Here is a 15,282-nt window from a genome sequence, read left to right as displayed (position 1 = left end):
TTTAAATTATTATTTCGTTGGAGAAAAAAAATACAAAATATTGTTTTCATATTTGTATATACTTGTTTTTTTGTATTTTTTTGCAATCAAATATAACCTTGAATTAAATTGAAGTACTTACAGCATCTCCAGAGACACCAACTCCTCCACGAGGTCCAGTGGCTCCAGGGACTCCGCGTGCTCCACGTGTTCCAACAAGTCCAGGTGCGCCAGGGGGTCCCTAAATAGGAGACAAAACATATACATATTCAGGTTCAATGTATTATTGAACAAATGATTGGAATAAGCACATATAGCTTATACTAGCGAGCCTATATGCTTGTTCAAAATCTATTCTATTATTCAATATTCTGTCAAACAGTAGTAATTTACATACTAACAGAGTTTGATTTAGAAGGTCTTATTGCTATTGTGACACATATCTATCATACTTAAGTGTTTCAAGTGGATGTAAATTCATCCTCCCTTGAAAATAATGGTAATACTATTTTGAAAATGTTAATTTCAATCATTCAAAATTCACATGTTATAGAGCACAATTCAAAATATGTCTGTACCTAACCTAACACAATTGTGACAAAGTGAAATTTATTACATAAGATTGAGTCTGTTTTGTTGAGCATGTCACATAGTATCAAGGTATGACAAATCCATATTTTGTGTTTCACATTACAAGTAACAATAAGGACTCCTACCTGAGCTCCACCAACACCGACAGGTCCTTGGATTCCACCATCACCACGGTTACCAGGAGCACCAGGAAGACCAGTAGGTCCATCTGCACCACGCTCTCCATCACCACCCTATGAATGAAAGAGAATATAATTTTAAAAAACACAATCAATTTCACTTATGTGAAATATATTTCCATAATACTTGCTAATTACCTACTCTAAACATAGGAACTATTCCAATAAAATATCAGCAACAGGGAAATGTCTTCATTTCCAACACATTACTACGAATAGAATTATACAAGTGCAATTACTGCTGAAAACTGTCTTCATTAAAAAGGGACAGGTGTCAAGTATGTATTGGTATGTTCAGACTATCAGGTTAAATGCTTGATATTCATATATTAGTAATTATAATTTGTAATAAGTTCATGGTCTGAAAAATCATGAATATAGAAATTTAAACAAAACAGAATAACTGCAAAAAAGGAAATGATCCAATGAATGGTTTTCAATATATATATTCATAACTACAAGAAAACAAAAAAATCTTCCACGAATTTCCACATATTTAACCATCTGTGTTTACTTGCCCTCAATCTTTTCCGTCTATAACGTAATGAAAAAGTTGAGGAGCATGCCTTCTTAATTCTCCAATATGAATCCATTACACTGTATTTGATTAATATTTCTTAAATGATTTATACAGTACTTAACTAAACACAAATAAAAAGTGCAAGGAAAAAGGTGGAGGGGAAGAACTGCCATGGTAAGCATGCCCAATTTGGCAGTTCACCAGGGATTTGAATTATTCAAGAAAAGATTATATACTTACAGCATCCCCACGAACTCCAGGGGGTCCTTGAATACCAGTGTTGCCATTGAATCCCTAAGGATTATAAAAAAACACCAATATACATTTGAATGGTATCACATACTTCAATTTGAAACTGATGTAGTCTGTCAGTAAGAATTGTACTTAAATTAAAATATTGAATACAAGCCTACCAGGAATTTTCATTGAGACGATGCAAATAATATACCAATGGATACAATCATATTTCTGAAAAGAATGGTACACAAATCTGAACAATTCTAATTGCTGATATCCATAAGCTCTAACAACAAGAGTTGACTTATGTCACAAGTTTAGAGATTAAATATGTAGATATTAAGTTCAAGAAAGTTTCTAAATCAGATTAAGCATTTCTAGCACTTTAAACCATGTACTTACAGCTTCTCCAGCGATTCCAGGTGGTCCCTGTGCTCCAGGTGGTCCGACTGCCCCCTAATGACAAAAAAAAATAATGAAAATGAAAATAATGAGAATTTTCCCTATTGATGGTGACGAAATATTTCATATATTCAATCATCCCATTTGCTTAGTCAATGAGGGCACCATTCATCCAGGGTATTTGCAACCAATGTACTTTTTAAGTGCACTCCCTCAGCATAGTAAACAAATTTTGATGAACAGCAGGCTTGATCACTGCTGTTGACTGTACATGAATTATCTAATTATCAAAACGTTTAGTTTACTGACAATTTATGTACACAAACATATAAGTTTTCTCAACAAAACAAACAAAAAGTATTAAAAAGAATGTATAAGACACCAATGTATATCTAAAGAATAATCAAAATGTATTTTACCCTGTCTCCAGAGGCTCCAGCAGGTCCATCCCTTCCTGGGCTACCCTGTAGAAATAATAACAATGATAAAACTTTTAAGCACAGTTTACAATAATATATTAGACATATGGTGTAACTTGAGAGCAACAATGCTACTGCTACTGATACTGCCACAATGGCAAAAGATGGGTACATATGAATCAGCACAATTCTAAAACGACCTTAATTACCCTTTGAAGAATATCTCCAGTAATACTCTGAGAATTTGCTTGAAGACCATTTTGTGTAACATATTATTCAACATTTCTCTTCTTTCTCATAGAAATACATTAAAACATCAATGTCTAAACAAAAGGGTTGAGTTTTGTTTATGTCAGACATAAGAGGAATTGTGAGTAACATATTTTGAGTTCTATCATTATCAAATTGTCAATGGCACATGATATTCTTTCCCTTGCAATAGCAATGATGTATTGCTCTGGTTTATCTAATAATAAATAGCTGTACTTACAGTGGGGCCAGTCTTTCCATCATTACCAGCAAGTCCATCATCACCAGGAGCACCCTATCAAAACGAAAAGACACCAAATTTTCAAAATAGTTTCTCAATAGCACAGATGAACATGCAACCTAGATGACCTGCCAGTTTTCTTCAAGAAACATTACCAAGTTGTTGACATGAAATAAATAAAATCATCTCAATGATCCAATCTGAATGAATCCATGTTTTCACTGAAGTAATGAATTCTAACCCCCCCCCCTAAAAAAATAATTAAACAAGAGAGGGCATAAATAATTTGTCCACACAAAAGGAAAATTATAACCCAGAACAATTAACAAAATCTATAGAAAACCATTTAATATACACTGAAAAAAAATATGATTTCTACTCACATTGGGTCCAGTCTGTCCAGGGGTACCAGGCTCACCATTTGTACCCTAAAAATAAAGAAAACAGACAAAATGAATAATAATAATTACAACATATAGCATTTATGAGGTGCTGATTTATCTAGTTCCTATTCAACGACACACTACATATGAAATAAAACATCTAGAACAGAGGTAGGCTGAGATCAGTGTATATAATGATAAATAAAATACACTGCACAGCTTTCACAGAATATCCATGAATTAATTTTGTATTGCTCTTTTGTCTATCACCTGAGGGGATGGCAGAGATAATTAATTATTTGGTTACTTTAAAAACAAATTCAATACATTCATTCATTCATTAAATTTGAAACATCTAATTGACACTAATACGACTTTGAACTGACCATGTCCACCACATATACAGTTATCTTCTTAATACCTGAAACAGATTTTTTCACAGTATACATTTCACAGTATATCACAAAGAATATACTTTTCAGCCCATTATTACAAACTTCATGATGATAGAGTTGCAACTTGTAACATCAAGAGAACAGGTGATATATCTTTATTAACTTTCATAGGTTATTTTTTCACAAAACTTACAATGATACTGTAATTAAAGGACTAGAGAACACAAATGGCAGTGTCAAACATTAGAAAGTAAAGCAATACATTATAATCAGTAATATATAAAGTACTTAGTTGAATATATATTCTTGGACTCACCCTCGATCCAGGCTCACCAGGGCTTCCTTGTTCACCAGACTCTCCCATATCACCCTGTAAATTAATAAGAATATGAATTGTTAATTCATTGTACTTTCATTTAATTGATATTTCATATCTAAAGGATGTCAATGTAATAGTAACTGTCTAAAACAAATAAACTAATAATATCCCATGAATCATTGAAATTATCTTTAGCTACTTGATTTAAATTTCCTGGAATATCATGCAGGAACCCGAGAGTTCATCCATGACATGAATTAAATCAAATTCAATCCAATGTCAAATGGTCTACATACACTCATGAAACTCTTATTATCTATTTAACAGGCATATATTGTATGTCTGAACACTTTCTGTTTTTGACAAAGTAGACCATCATCATTGAAACATTTCAAACTGAAAAGAAAAAGAACAGTAATTTTTCTCACCATGAATCCAGGATTTCCAGGAGCTCCAAGAAGTCCAGGTCCACCATTAGGTCCCTAAAATCCAACAATGAATAATAGAATTAAATATACATGTATGCTCATTGAATAGCATTGGACACAATGGATTGACTTAACTGACTGATAACTGGATGATAATTTAGTGTTTGTTTGACATTAATCATGGTTGTAAAATACATTTCATAACCTCAAGTTTCATCATTAAAAGTAAATACAATAAATGCAATTAAAAATGTAAATACATTTTGGAACTTCCTCAATATAAAAATGATGGGGTGTCCATCATGTAGTACTTGAAAGTCATTCAATCAACAAATATAAGAAGATTTGTGTTTTTTTCACAAAGCATTTCATCAATCACATTATCATGACAATATGTATTGGGAATGAAGAGAAACATACCAGTTCTCCCATTGGTCCACGTGGTCCAGCAGGTCCTGTAGATCCAGTTTCTCCCTGTAAATGACAGATGAAAAATAAGATGTAAAAAGATAATTGTAAATTCCCTTCAATTTCCTTTCTCATTCTCTTTTACCATTTACTCATTCACTTGCTTTTCTAAACATACAGTAAAAGAGTGTAAAATTATCAGAATACTCATCAACTTTGATTTTCTAACATGAAACAGATCATCGGCAGTAACAAAAAAAAATATTTCACTTCTCTTGAACCGCTTTTTATATTCAACAAAAAATCAAACACGATACATCCAGATCAAAACATTACAAATAGTAGCTTTGGATTTAATAAGACACTAAAAAAAGAAAAACTTTTTTTTAAGATTCATTTTTTAAATGCTCGTTCTTTCCTTTTTGATCCAACTTGAACATCATATAGGATGACTTACCTCTGATCCACCTGGGCCAGTTGGTCCTTGTTCTCCAGCGATTCCACGGGCTCCCTGAACAAAAAATTACAATAAAATGGTCAAATTGTTGAAAGCTCAGAAAAGTTACAATTATCACTGATATGTATGAATGCCAATAATCAATAGAAATAAACAATAATGATTTTCTTTTAGCTCCATGCATGAATACCAAACACAACACAACACAATAATTATTTCTATCCATAATGAATTTGACCAAGAATGTCAAATAATAATTCAAATATAGATCATAATGATGATCATTTAAAACAAACATATGTGTAAAGTACAGAAAGAAAAATGGGCAAAACTCTAAACTAACCAAATAAATAAGGAAACACTCTATATAAAAATAAAATTTTAATTGTACATGCTCCTTAATCAAATACCAATAATGTTGAAATCCATAAAGAGAAGGTAAGCAGATTCGTTCATACACTTCTTTCACATCTGGATTTTAAAACAGGTGGTCAAGTACTTCAAAGCAGTGTCTTTTATTACCCACAGAGACAAATTGAGTCTCTACCATTCTACAAAACAGTAGTGATATTTGCCTAAATGGAGCAAGAAGGGCATTACACATTTTTAATAGAAAGGATTAATTCACTTACAATTGGTCCTGCAGGTCCACGGCTTCCAGTCAATCCAACGTATCCTGGAAGACCCTGTCAGAGAACAATATGCAATGTCAAGTAATTGATTCAGTTTTCATCTATGATGGTAATAATAATAATAGGCATTCAACAAATGCTATCTATCACAAAATATTTCATTTTTACAATTTTCTAACACTGCTTTCAGAAATGTATCAGAATGTATTGAAAATCATGAGTATTCATTTATTTTTTTTTGCAGGGGGCGCTTAGATGCTGTACCAACCAAGCACATGGCTGATACTTGGTATTAAGTCCCAAAACCAACATGGACCACAACAAAATAAGAAATCAACTTCTTGAGTCCTATATGCTCTCTTACCCACATTACATTGATCCTGTTTCACTTAATGCAGCAAATAATAAGTAAATAGATTGATACTTACAGCATCTCCCCTTTCTCCACTGATACCAACAGGTCCGATAGATCCCTGAAGTCCAGGAGCTCCATTCCTGCCAGGTGCTCCAACCTCTCCTTGTACTCCCTGAAATGGTTAAAATACAAAGTGTAAACAAATAATCACATTCACAGCAATATTAGGGTGCAATGACTTATGGGAAGAGCAAAATTTGTGTAATAATGTCAAATCCACTAGGGCTTCTGATTTTGTTTTCATTATTTTAGAAAAAAAATAAACTAGAAAACATAAAAGCAGAACTGGTGAATACCTTCAACTATGCAAGTTTTGCTTATTGGACCATACCTGTACATGTATCTCTTGACATACATGTACAGTGGTATACAAAAAATCATTTAGAAGGCACTTTTTTTATACAAAAGGGATACAGTGAAAACAGTATGGGTATCATATCCATGTGCATTGGCAAAAGTACTGGAAAAATTAAATTCAGTCAATTTCTCTTTTTAACAATGCTCTTCATCAATCCATGATTAATTAAAATGGTTAATGACAGAATAGACATATACCATATGCATGATATTTTTGAAGTGAGCAAGGTTTTCAAGTATGATACATAATAATGTTTTTCAAATATGAATTCTTCACAATACGTTATTTTCTTCCAGATCTATGCATAAATTCTTCATTATCGTACATAGGAAGAGTGAAATGCATGACTTACCATATCACCAATGGGTCCGCTGTCTCCACTCGTTCCGGGAACACCCTGTCAAAAAAATGAGCAAATATGAAAGAATGAATAACACAAATACATTCCAGATTCAGACCATAAATAATAGCTAATCAAGAAATATCTACATGGGATAAGTTAATATAAAGAACCTTGATTCTGACATGAGATTCATTGCTTGAATTCAACAGATTTATCATTTACAACAATCAAATCAAACACTAATGATTTGTCAGGTTTTTTTTTTTACATTTCAGTATATACCTAAGCACTTTCAAAATTATTATCCTTATCTTGCTATAAATTTCACTATCATTATCATTCCAGCATTGAATGAAGTCAGGTTTGCTAAGAAATGCACGTTTTGAACTCCAGGGGGAGTGACTTACAGGGGCTCCAGCGGTACCAGGTTTGCCACGAGCACCAGATTCTCCTACAAGACCTACTGGTCCAGTTGATCCTTGGCCTCCTGTCAGACCGGTATCTCCCTGGATAAATAGAAATCAAGAGATTTGGTTTAGAAATCATAAACATTTAACAATAACAACAATAATTACTTGTGATAACAACATATGGTAGTAGATAAATAAAGGTATTTTATTAGAGCACATCTATTGAGAAAATAGTGTATTCTCAAGTACATAATCATCATTGCCCTAGCTTTAAATCAAGCTGCTATTTCCATCCATCAATGCATTCAAGGGAATGAACCAACCAGGTATAAGACTGTTGTTTTTTATTTTTTATTTTTTTCTGGAAATAGACTGTATAATAGATCATTCCATTGTAGTTGTCATTGGTTTACAATTTTCCTAATTGTACTTTCATTTACTATCCTATCCTTGTTTCTCGGTTAGCTTTGTTATATATGTTTAATGTACGTGTACATTGTACATAAATATTATTTACAAAACATGCATTAGATATGTAATATTTAGCATTTTGTAAAATCACAAATGTGTGTAAAGAAATATTTAGTTCCTTACCGTTGCTCCAACTAATCCAGGTAGTCCAGCAGGTCCAATAGGTCCCATGCTTCCCTAATAAAAGAAAAATAAATAAATTCAATATTATTCATTACAAGCTACACACTGATTAATCATTATAAATTGAATATCGCACATTACATACACAGTTAAGTATTCAGGTATCATGACAATCAGAGTGGAAAGCTAACCAAAAGGCCACCAGAATTGAAAACAAAAAATTTATGCTGCATTTAATTTATATATAACAACCTGGATGCTTTTGAGGTTGCTGGAAAAGTCTATGATTCAGCAAGATTGCAAAAAGAATTTTGGGATATGTATGTACAATGCTAAAATATGGCATAGAAAATAGTCTAGCTCATTTGCACCATCATAACCAAATCATTTGGCTGAAAGAAGTTGGCATTGTAATATTTCAAAACAAACCAAAGGAGATAAAAATTCAGCAATCATTTAGACAAACAACTCCATCTACTTGTAACATTTTTAGGCTCAGCTAATCCATTATTGAATCAAGACAGTTAACAATTTTCATGATTTTTAATTTTTTTTCATTTAATTTCCCCTTGGTGTTCTATGTAGAGGTCCAGGAAAAGTATTCTTTATTTCCAGATCTAAAATAGTTTTATCAAGATTTTCAGGTGAATTCATTCACAAAAACTCACAGTTGGTCCTTGTTCTCCATTAGATCCCCTGGCTCCTGAATCTCCCTACAAAACAAAAACAAAATACAAAAATCTTCATATACAACATTAAAATTAAATCCTATATATTGAAGTAAAAGCATCATCAAATGCTTCATATGATAAGAAAATGTCCCTGGAATAGCTAGGTGGGCTATTCCACCACAGGATGCAGTGATCTTCAAAGGAGCAACAGACTATTCCACAAATAACAATATTCAGTCATAGATAGTTTGATCATTATTATTTATCAAAAACCTTCACATTTCCAGGGGTTTAAATACCCACATCCATCTGAATAATTATCATATATAAAAAACAATAGATTTTGACAAATTATTCAGTTGAAAGAGCACTTGATTGATTGCAATTACTTTTTAGGTTTCAGTGAGCTGTTAAGTCTATAGAACACACATTTAAATTTGCATCACCACCAGACTTGCTTAATTCAGATTATCAAACTTAAAGAAGAAATTTCAATATTGAAGTTATTAACACTGCTTCAACCTTCAGGCAAAGAGGCGATGCAAAATAGGGTCATAATGGCTGAATGTAACATGGAATACTAAATTTCATTCCTTTGAATAGGTAGACTGTATCTGAGAGAGAAAAAAAACTTACAGAAGGTCCTTTAGGTCCAGAAGCACCACGAGATCCACTTGGTCCACGAGGTCCCTATTAAATACAGAAAGAAAATAGGCAATTCAATTCTTAAGTGTTTTATAGGATCATATTTTATCTATGAAGCAGTGAACATGGAGACTGATTTATTTTCAATCTAAGAAAGCCTTTCCTTAGCTTCTTTCAAGAGATCATAACCCATTGTATCACTTAAAATGGTGCTAAACACAGTTTCATGATAGTTTTACGATATCTGATAAATGATATCAACTATCATTTAACTACAAAATACATTGAAAATAATACTACTTATCTATCTTCTTCCATTTAATGGGGCAAAACTGAAGAATAGTGTGTCAACAATTTCTCTCCTTATATTCAAAAATGTCAGCGCTTCAAAGAGATTTTTTTAAGATCAAAAACCCAAGTTAATACAATTTTCAATATCTTCCTGTCTCAAAATCAATTAAGCAGACAAGGATATTATTCATGGGTTTCAAATAATTTACGGGAGAATACTTACAGGGTTTCCTACAGCTCCAACCATTCCTGGGGCACCCATGTTTCCACTTTCACCAGCTTCTCCCCTCTCTCCAGCTGCTCCAGGAGCTCCATGGCGACCCTAAGCAAAAAAGGAGGAAAATATAGTGAAAAAACAAAGATTCACAATAGAATCATGAGGAATATATAAATATTGCTACTACCTTCATTCTCTTTAAAAGGATTTAGATATCATAAGAATATTATCTTTATTGGTATTTCTAATTAAATTGCAACTTCATTCATGTTTAATTCATTCAATGACAAAATAACTTACTACTAATGCAGAGGTGCATTCCTTGGCAAGTCTATAGCTTTCCAGTGGTAGCCAATCATACATATTTATAACAGGGTGCAATTAATACATTCACTATCATGTGAACAGGTGCCTCAAACACCTTAACCAGAGTCGCAGCAAAGTCTTTTGGTGGAAATCAAAATCTAGTTCCAGCTGAACAATCGAGAGCATGGGGAAAGCTACTGTGGAATATCATTATCACAGATTCTGCACAGACTTCTGAAAGGGCGTTAAATATACAGTTATGGTTACGAAAGTTAAAAAATATCAAAGTGAACAAAAATGTCTAGTGTAAGTTTTAACACATTCCATTTGAGCATTGAGGAATGTATCATAGACCGGCATTAGGAAATATATTTACATAATAGAATTAAAGAAACAATAATAAAAGTAAATTGAAAATAAAAGAATTAAGAATAAAATCAATAAGAAAAAGGAGTTATACATGAAGAACTTGCAAAATTGCAGAATACTTACACCCCATCCTTTGTGTCCTTGTGCACCTGGCATTCCTGGCATTCCAGATAAACCCTGTTAACAAAAACATATATATATATTTTTAAACTAGAATAAAAACATTTTTTTCCATGAAAGGTGCAAAGTGGTAACTTTCTCTTGCACAAAGGTTGCTAAATCACAAATTGTACATGTATATAATTCACACTATGATGAAAGCTTATCTTCAGTGATATTGGTATCGATAACCCCTCAATTTATTACTTTCAAGTGTTTTGAGGTACAACATATTGCTAATTTTTCACTGAACCTCTTCAATAAAAATGTGTATTTACAAAGCAAATGTAAATATGATTTGTATTTGTATTCATGTAGAGTTGGTGTTAACTGCTAGGACTGATTGTAAAAGAGCACAAATACTTACGGGTCGGCCACTGATTCCTTGAAGTCCAATTTCTCCTGGTCTTCCATTTTGACCCTAGGAAAGAATGAAATCGATATCAAATGATTATCAAGTGCAAAGATAAGAAAGTTACAAAGAGTTAGTAAATTAGAAGAGTGATAACAAGTTCTTTTCCACCCAATATTATTGCCACATAACATTTGTTTTTCATTCCTTAAGAGAGTTCTATGAGGATTGACCATGAAAAACACCAAGGTATATAGATAAAAACAATAAATTTCTATCAATTCAATAACAACAGCTCTTTTTTCCAATTGGAAAAACTACTTGCATCACATAACTGTGGCCCCATTTTAGAAATAGCTTATAACTGATTACAATATTTCTGATTTCAGACCCATTTCAAATGGGCTCCTTTCTCTTCATTGCCCTTTGAGTTGAATATGTAAATATTAATATTAAATCCGAGCTTGATATTGATCTCAATCAATTCTTATTTTTTATCATTACACACTTAAGATTAATCTGTAACTTTGAAAGTCAATCTTGGGTTGATATTGATCACAAATGAATTATTATCTTATCATCAAATTTATCAACCATGAATCTTTCATTAACTGAGATGAACCTCCGGTTGATATTCTGGTTATTATATTATTTATTGCAATTTTTTTAATGAGACTTTGAATTACACAAATGCACATTGCACAAATGCACACTGCACAAATGCACATTGCTCCGGTCTGATCTTCAACTCGCTGTTATTTAGCTATTCCCAAAGAAAATTCCCAATGGTTAAAAAAAATCACTTTTGCAGCACCCAACATATTTCGCAGCCACTACCCCCCTCCCCCCCCCCCCCAAGTAAATAAACTTACATCTTTGCCATCTTCTCCATCTTCACCACGAAGTCCACGGGGTCCAGCCATTCCCTATATGAAGGAAAAAAAGGAAAATAAATAATCTTAAGGAACAATTCTGGAAGTTCATAGGGCTCTGTCATTTTTAAAAGAGTAATTCTTCAATATTGGTAATTAGTCATTTAAAAATCTAAAGCAAAAAGTTTATTTCTTAAGTTAAAATATTGATGGTATTCAAATCATTACAAACATTTGTAAAAAGTAGTATATTGTTATGCACATACATGTATTGTATTAAGCATACTAGCGTGGGTGGTTGTAAGTTGAACATTATGTTCCTCCTTTTCTCTCTCTTACTCATCTTCCCTGTCTTATCATCACAACTTACATCAACAATGCCATTCCCTTCATTTTTTTAACAATAACTTTAAATATTATTAACACTTGTACAACTGCTTGTGTTAAGACTTGCAGGTTAATATTTGCAAAATTCATAAAATCAGCCAATATGGTGGAGGCCGGGGAGGGATGCTTAATCTTATTTGATCAAAGAAATATAGCATAAATGATGTGGGTAGATATTGGTGAGAAATGCAGGGTTTTGGAATACTTACCATAGGTCCAGAGGGTCCTGGAGGTCCCATTGGTCCCATCAGTCCTTGTGGTCCCTGAAAGAATTAATAACATTTAAAACCTCTGTCAATAAATATAAGGGGAAATTTTTAAAAAAGCAAAAGTAACTTTACAGTATTGGGTTCTTGCCTCATATTTCAAACAAAGTTGTACTCTGAATTATCATAAGTAAAATTAGTATAAAAATACTCCTTTTCTGGAACTAAAATAGATGACTTTTCTCCTTCAATGTTACATGAGAACATATCCATACCAGAAAAAAAAATAATATCAAATTCGGAAGTCAAACAGGAGATTTATTCAACATAAATAACATATATGATTAAGATAAAGAATGTGGAAATAAATCAAAATCTACTTACGCGTGCTCCACGGTGTCCACTGTAACCAGGGGATCCAGGGCGTCCCTGAAGAAGGATAAAATAATGACTTATCACCATTTTTTTTTTATCATTCTTTAACATGCAACCTTTAGACACTTAATCTTGTAAATTTTGTAATGGGATGACACGATCCTTTACTACAATACATCCTGGCATTTTTAGTCCTCATCATACTTGAGTGGTTTTATATATATATAAAAAAGTGTTCACACAATTCAAAATTTGCATATCACAGTACAACTCAAGTCCATTAAACATTATTCACTATAATTAGCAGAAATAAATGTTTAAGATACGAACATTATACAAATACAAGAATAGCCAGGTTCTGTTACCAGTCCATGGTGACACCTCAACTTAATTTTGCTCACAAAAAGTTAGCAATGCAATAGCATTTTTTTCTTGGCATAGATGTTATCTAGAAACCACAAAAAAGTTTGTGTATTTGTTATCTAGAACCACAAGAAAGTTTGTTTATTTGTTCATACTCACTGGAGCAGTATTGTAAACAGGTGCTGTGTAAGCAGGTCCCTTTGACTGGAATGTGGCAGCAGCAGCAACCTAATCAGGAGAAACAAAATTTGATGTCGTAACTTGAAAAACATAAATTCAAGTGAACTCTCAATACAGTATCACAGAATCAAGAAATAAAAAGAGATGACATAAGCAACAATTGCTACCTTGCAAAAATGCACTAGTGTTTACAGCATACAGAGCACAATAAAAATATATATATAATATCATATTACATTGTTGGATATCTTTGATCGACTATGATTAACTTCTCTAAATGTGCAGGGATGCAAATAAGAATTCATCAAAGATTTAAAAAGCATCTACAATGGGCCTTGAATGCCATTTTCAATGGAGAAACACATGCTGAAAAGTAAAATATCACTGAAGAGAGGCTGTAATACATCCAATTTCAGGAGTAAAATGCAATAATGGGAAGAAGCAAAGTGAGAGGAAGATGTCATGTGTACTGTGATAGAAATAGGTTCTGAAGATACATACCTCACCAGGTGGCCCAGGGGGTCCAGGTGGTCCAGGAACTCCACGGTTTCCAGGGTTTCCATCACGTCCATCTTCTCCCTATAATAAGTATGATATCATAAAAATATTGAGCATTAGAAACAAGTTTTTTAACTATCTAATTTGGGAGATCATATGGCGGGGGGGGGGCCTTGCTGGCCCCCTTGAGATCTCGGCCATCAACTGCGCCAAAATTGGCACACAGTTTGTCTGGGACTGTATAGTTATTTATTTTTTAGTCTTTGTGGTGTTCTTAGCAAATGTGCAAGAAAAAAATTGCAAAATCAGATATTAATTTCTTATGTATTATATTGTTTTTTGTTTTTCATTGTCTTTTGATGAAATTTGTTGGGGACTGTTGGGGACTCTGTAAAGATCATACACAGCATGGTATCTAACAAATTTCATACATTTAAATACCAAATAATTATGCTTCAAGACAAAAGAAAAATTATAACAGAATTATTTACAAGATCCTCATAGCATGAAGCAATCAATCAACCATATTAAATTGTTTTGAAATTCACTGACAATTTTTTCTACGAGAATTTAAGAAAAAAATATTAAACATAATAACAAATAGATCTATATGCAGATTAAAATGCTTGCTGTAAGAGGCAGTTCATATCTTCATTAGTTTCACAACTGCACTATCATTCCTACTATTTGCATATATCAATACAATACAAAAGATATTCTCCTATCATTTGGGATAAAAGAAGCTATTTCAATGGTATCCACAAAATGGCACTCAAATTCACTATGATATCATATACCCCATGTACAGGCAGTCTGGTTCGGCTACACCAGGATTGATGTAAATAATATCTTCTATCTTGATGATCTGAATCAGCTTCACATCTTACCCATTGCTAATTTTTCAACATGGGGGGTGACCCTCAAGCAGACAAGATTTTATCAAATAGAAAGGAGCAGTTCTTACCCGTCCTCCAGCAGGTCCAGAAAGTCCATTAGGTCCACGACGTCCACGATATCCCTGGATGAAAACAGAAATGGATATATGAATTGGAACTCCCCACATACTTAGCTATCTATTTTGTCCTAATTTCAATGATATTGCACATGCAACATGCTACAAAGATTAATCTGCACTGGGAATTCCTGTGGGGCCTTCCTGTTTGATGAAAGTATTTAATATGTCAAAAATCAGCTAAACGGGACTCAGAACCAATAGTAAAAATGAAAGAAAGAGTATCTGAAGCAAGTTTTTAATGCCTCTAGTATTAATATTCAAGATGATATAATCAATCAATTCTACAACTTTGTCAGTGCACATTTGACACTAAGATCGACCGGCTGACTACAGAATCATTTTTTTAAATGCAATACAAGGACAGTGTGAGGAGCATTTCATAGAAAGTTTGTCAGTGATTTTCACTGACTAATTCTA

At 32.9% G+C, this 15,282-nt stretch overlaps 1 protein-coding gene across 1 annotated transcript in view; it reads right to left on the bottom strand.

Annotated features, from left to right (window-relative positions):
• LOC121410681 overlaps positions 1-15,282 on the bottom strand; it is an 81,481-nt gene that overhangs the window by 18,009 nt on the left and 48,190 nt on the right. Inside the window, 27 exon segments of the mRNA XM_041602926.1 lie at positions 122-220; positions 696-803; positions 1,510-1,563; positions 1,909-1,962; positions 2,328-2,372; positions 2,818-2,871; positions 3,201-3,245; positions 3,912-3,965; positions 4,343-4,396; positions 4,763-4,816; positions 5,208-5,261; positions 5,840-5,893; positions 6,268-6,366; positions 6,965-7,009; positions 7,363-7,461; positions 7,960-8,013; positions 8,628-8,672; positions 9,267-9,320; positions 9,790-9,888; positions 10,582-10,635; positions 10,985-11,038; positions 11,842-11,895; positions 12,438-12,491; positions 12,819-12,863; positions 13,332-13,400; positions 13,854-13,931; positions 14,815-14,868. Of these exon segments, the coding sequence (XP_041458860.1) occupies positions 122-220; positions 696-803; positions 1,510-1,563; positions 1,909-1,962; positions 2,328-2,372; positions 2,818-2,871; positions 3,201-3,245; positions 3,912-3,965; positions 4,343-4,396; positions 4,763-4,816; positions 5,208-5,261; positions 5,840-5,893; positions 6,268-6,366; positions 6,965-7,009; positions 7,363-7,461; positions 7,960-8,013; positions 8,628-8,672; positions 9,267-9,320; positions 9,790-9,888; positions 10,582-10,635; positions 10,985-11,038; positions 11,842-11,895; positions 12,438-12,491; positions 12,819-12,863; positions 13,332-13,400; positions 13,854-13,931; positions 14,815-14,868 (1,686 nt within the window).

The sequence above is a fragment of the Lytechinus variegatus genome, chromosome 3 (assembly GCF_018143015.1).
Source record: "Lytechinus variegatus isolate NC3 chromosome 3, Lvar_3.0, whole genome shotgun sequence".
In the NCBI taxonomy this organism is placed as follows: Eukaryota; Metazoa; Echinodermata; class Echinoidea; order Temnopleuroida; family Toxopneustidae; genus Lytechinus; species Lytechinus variegatus.
This window is presented reverse-complemented; position numbering and strand designations above follow the sequence as displayed.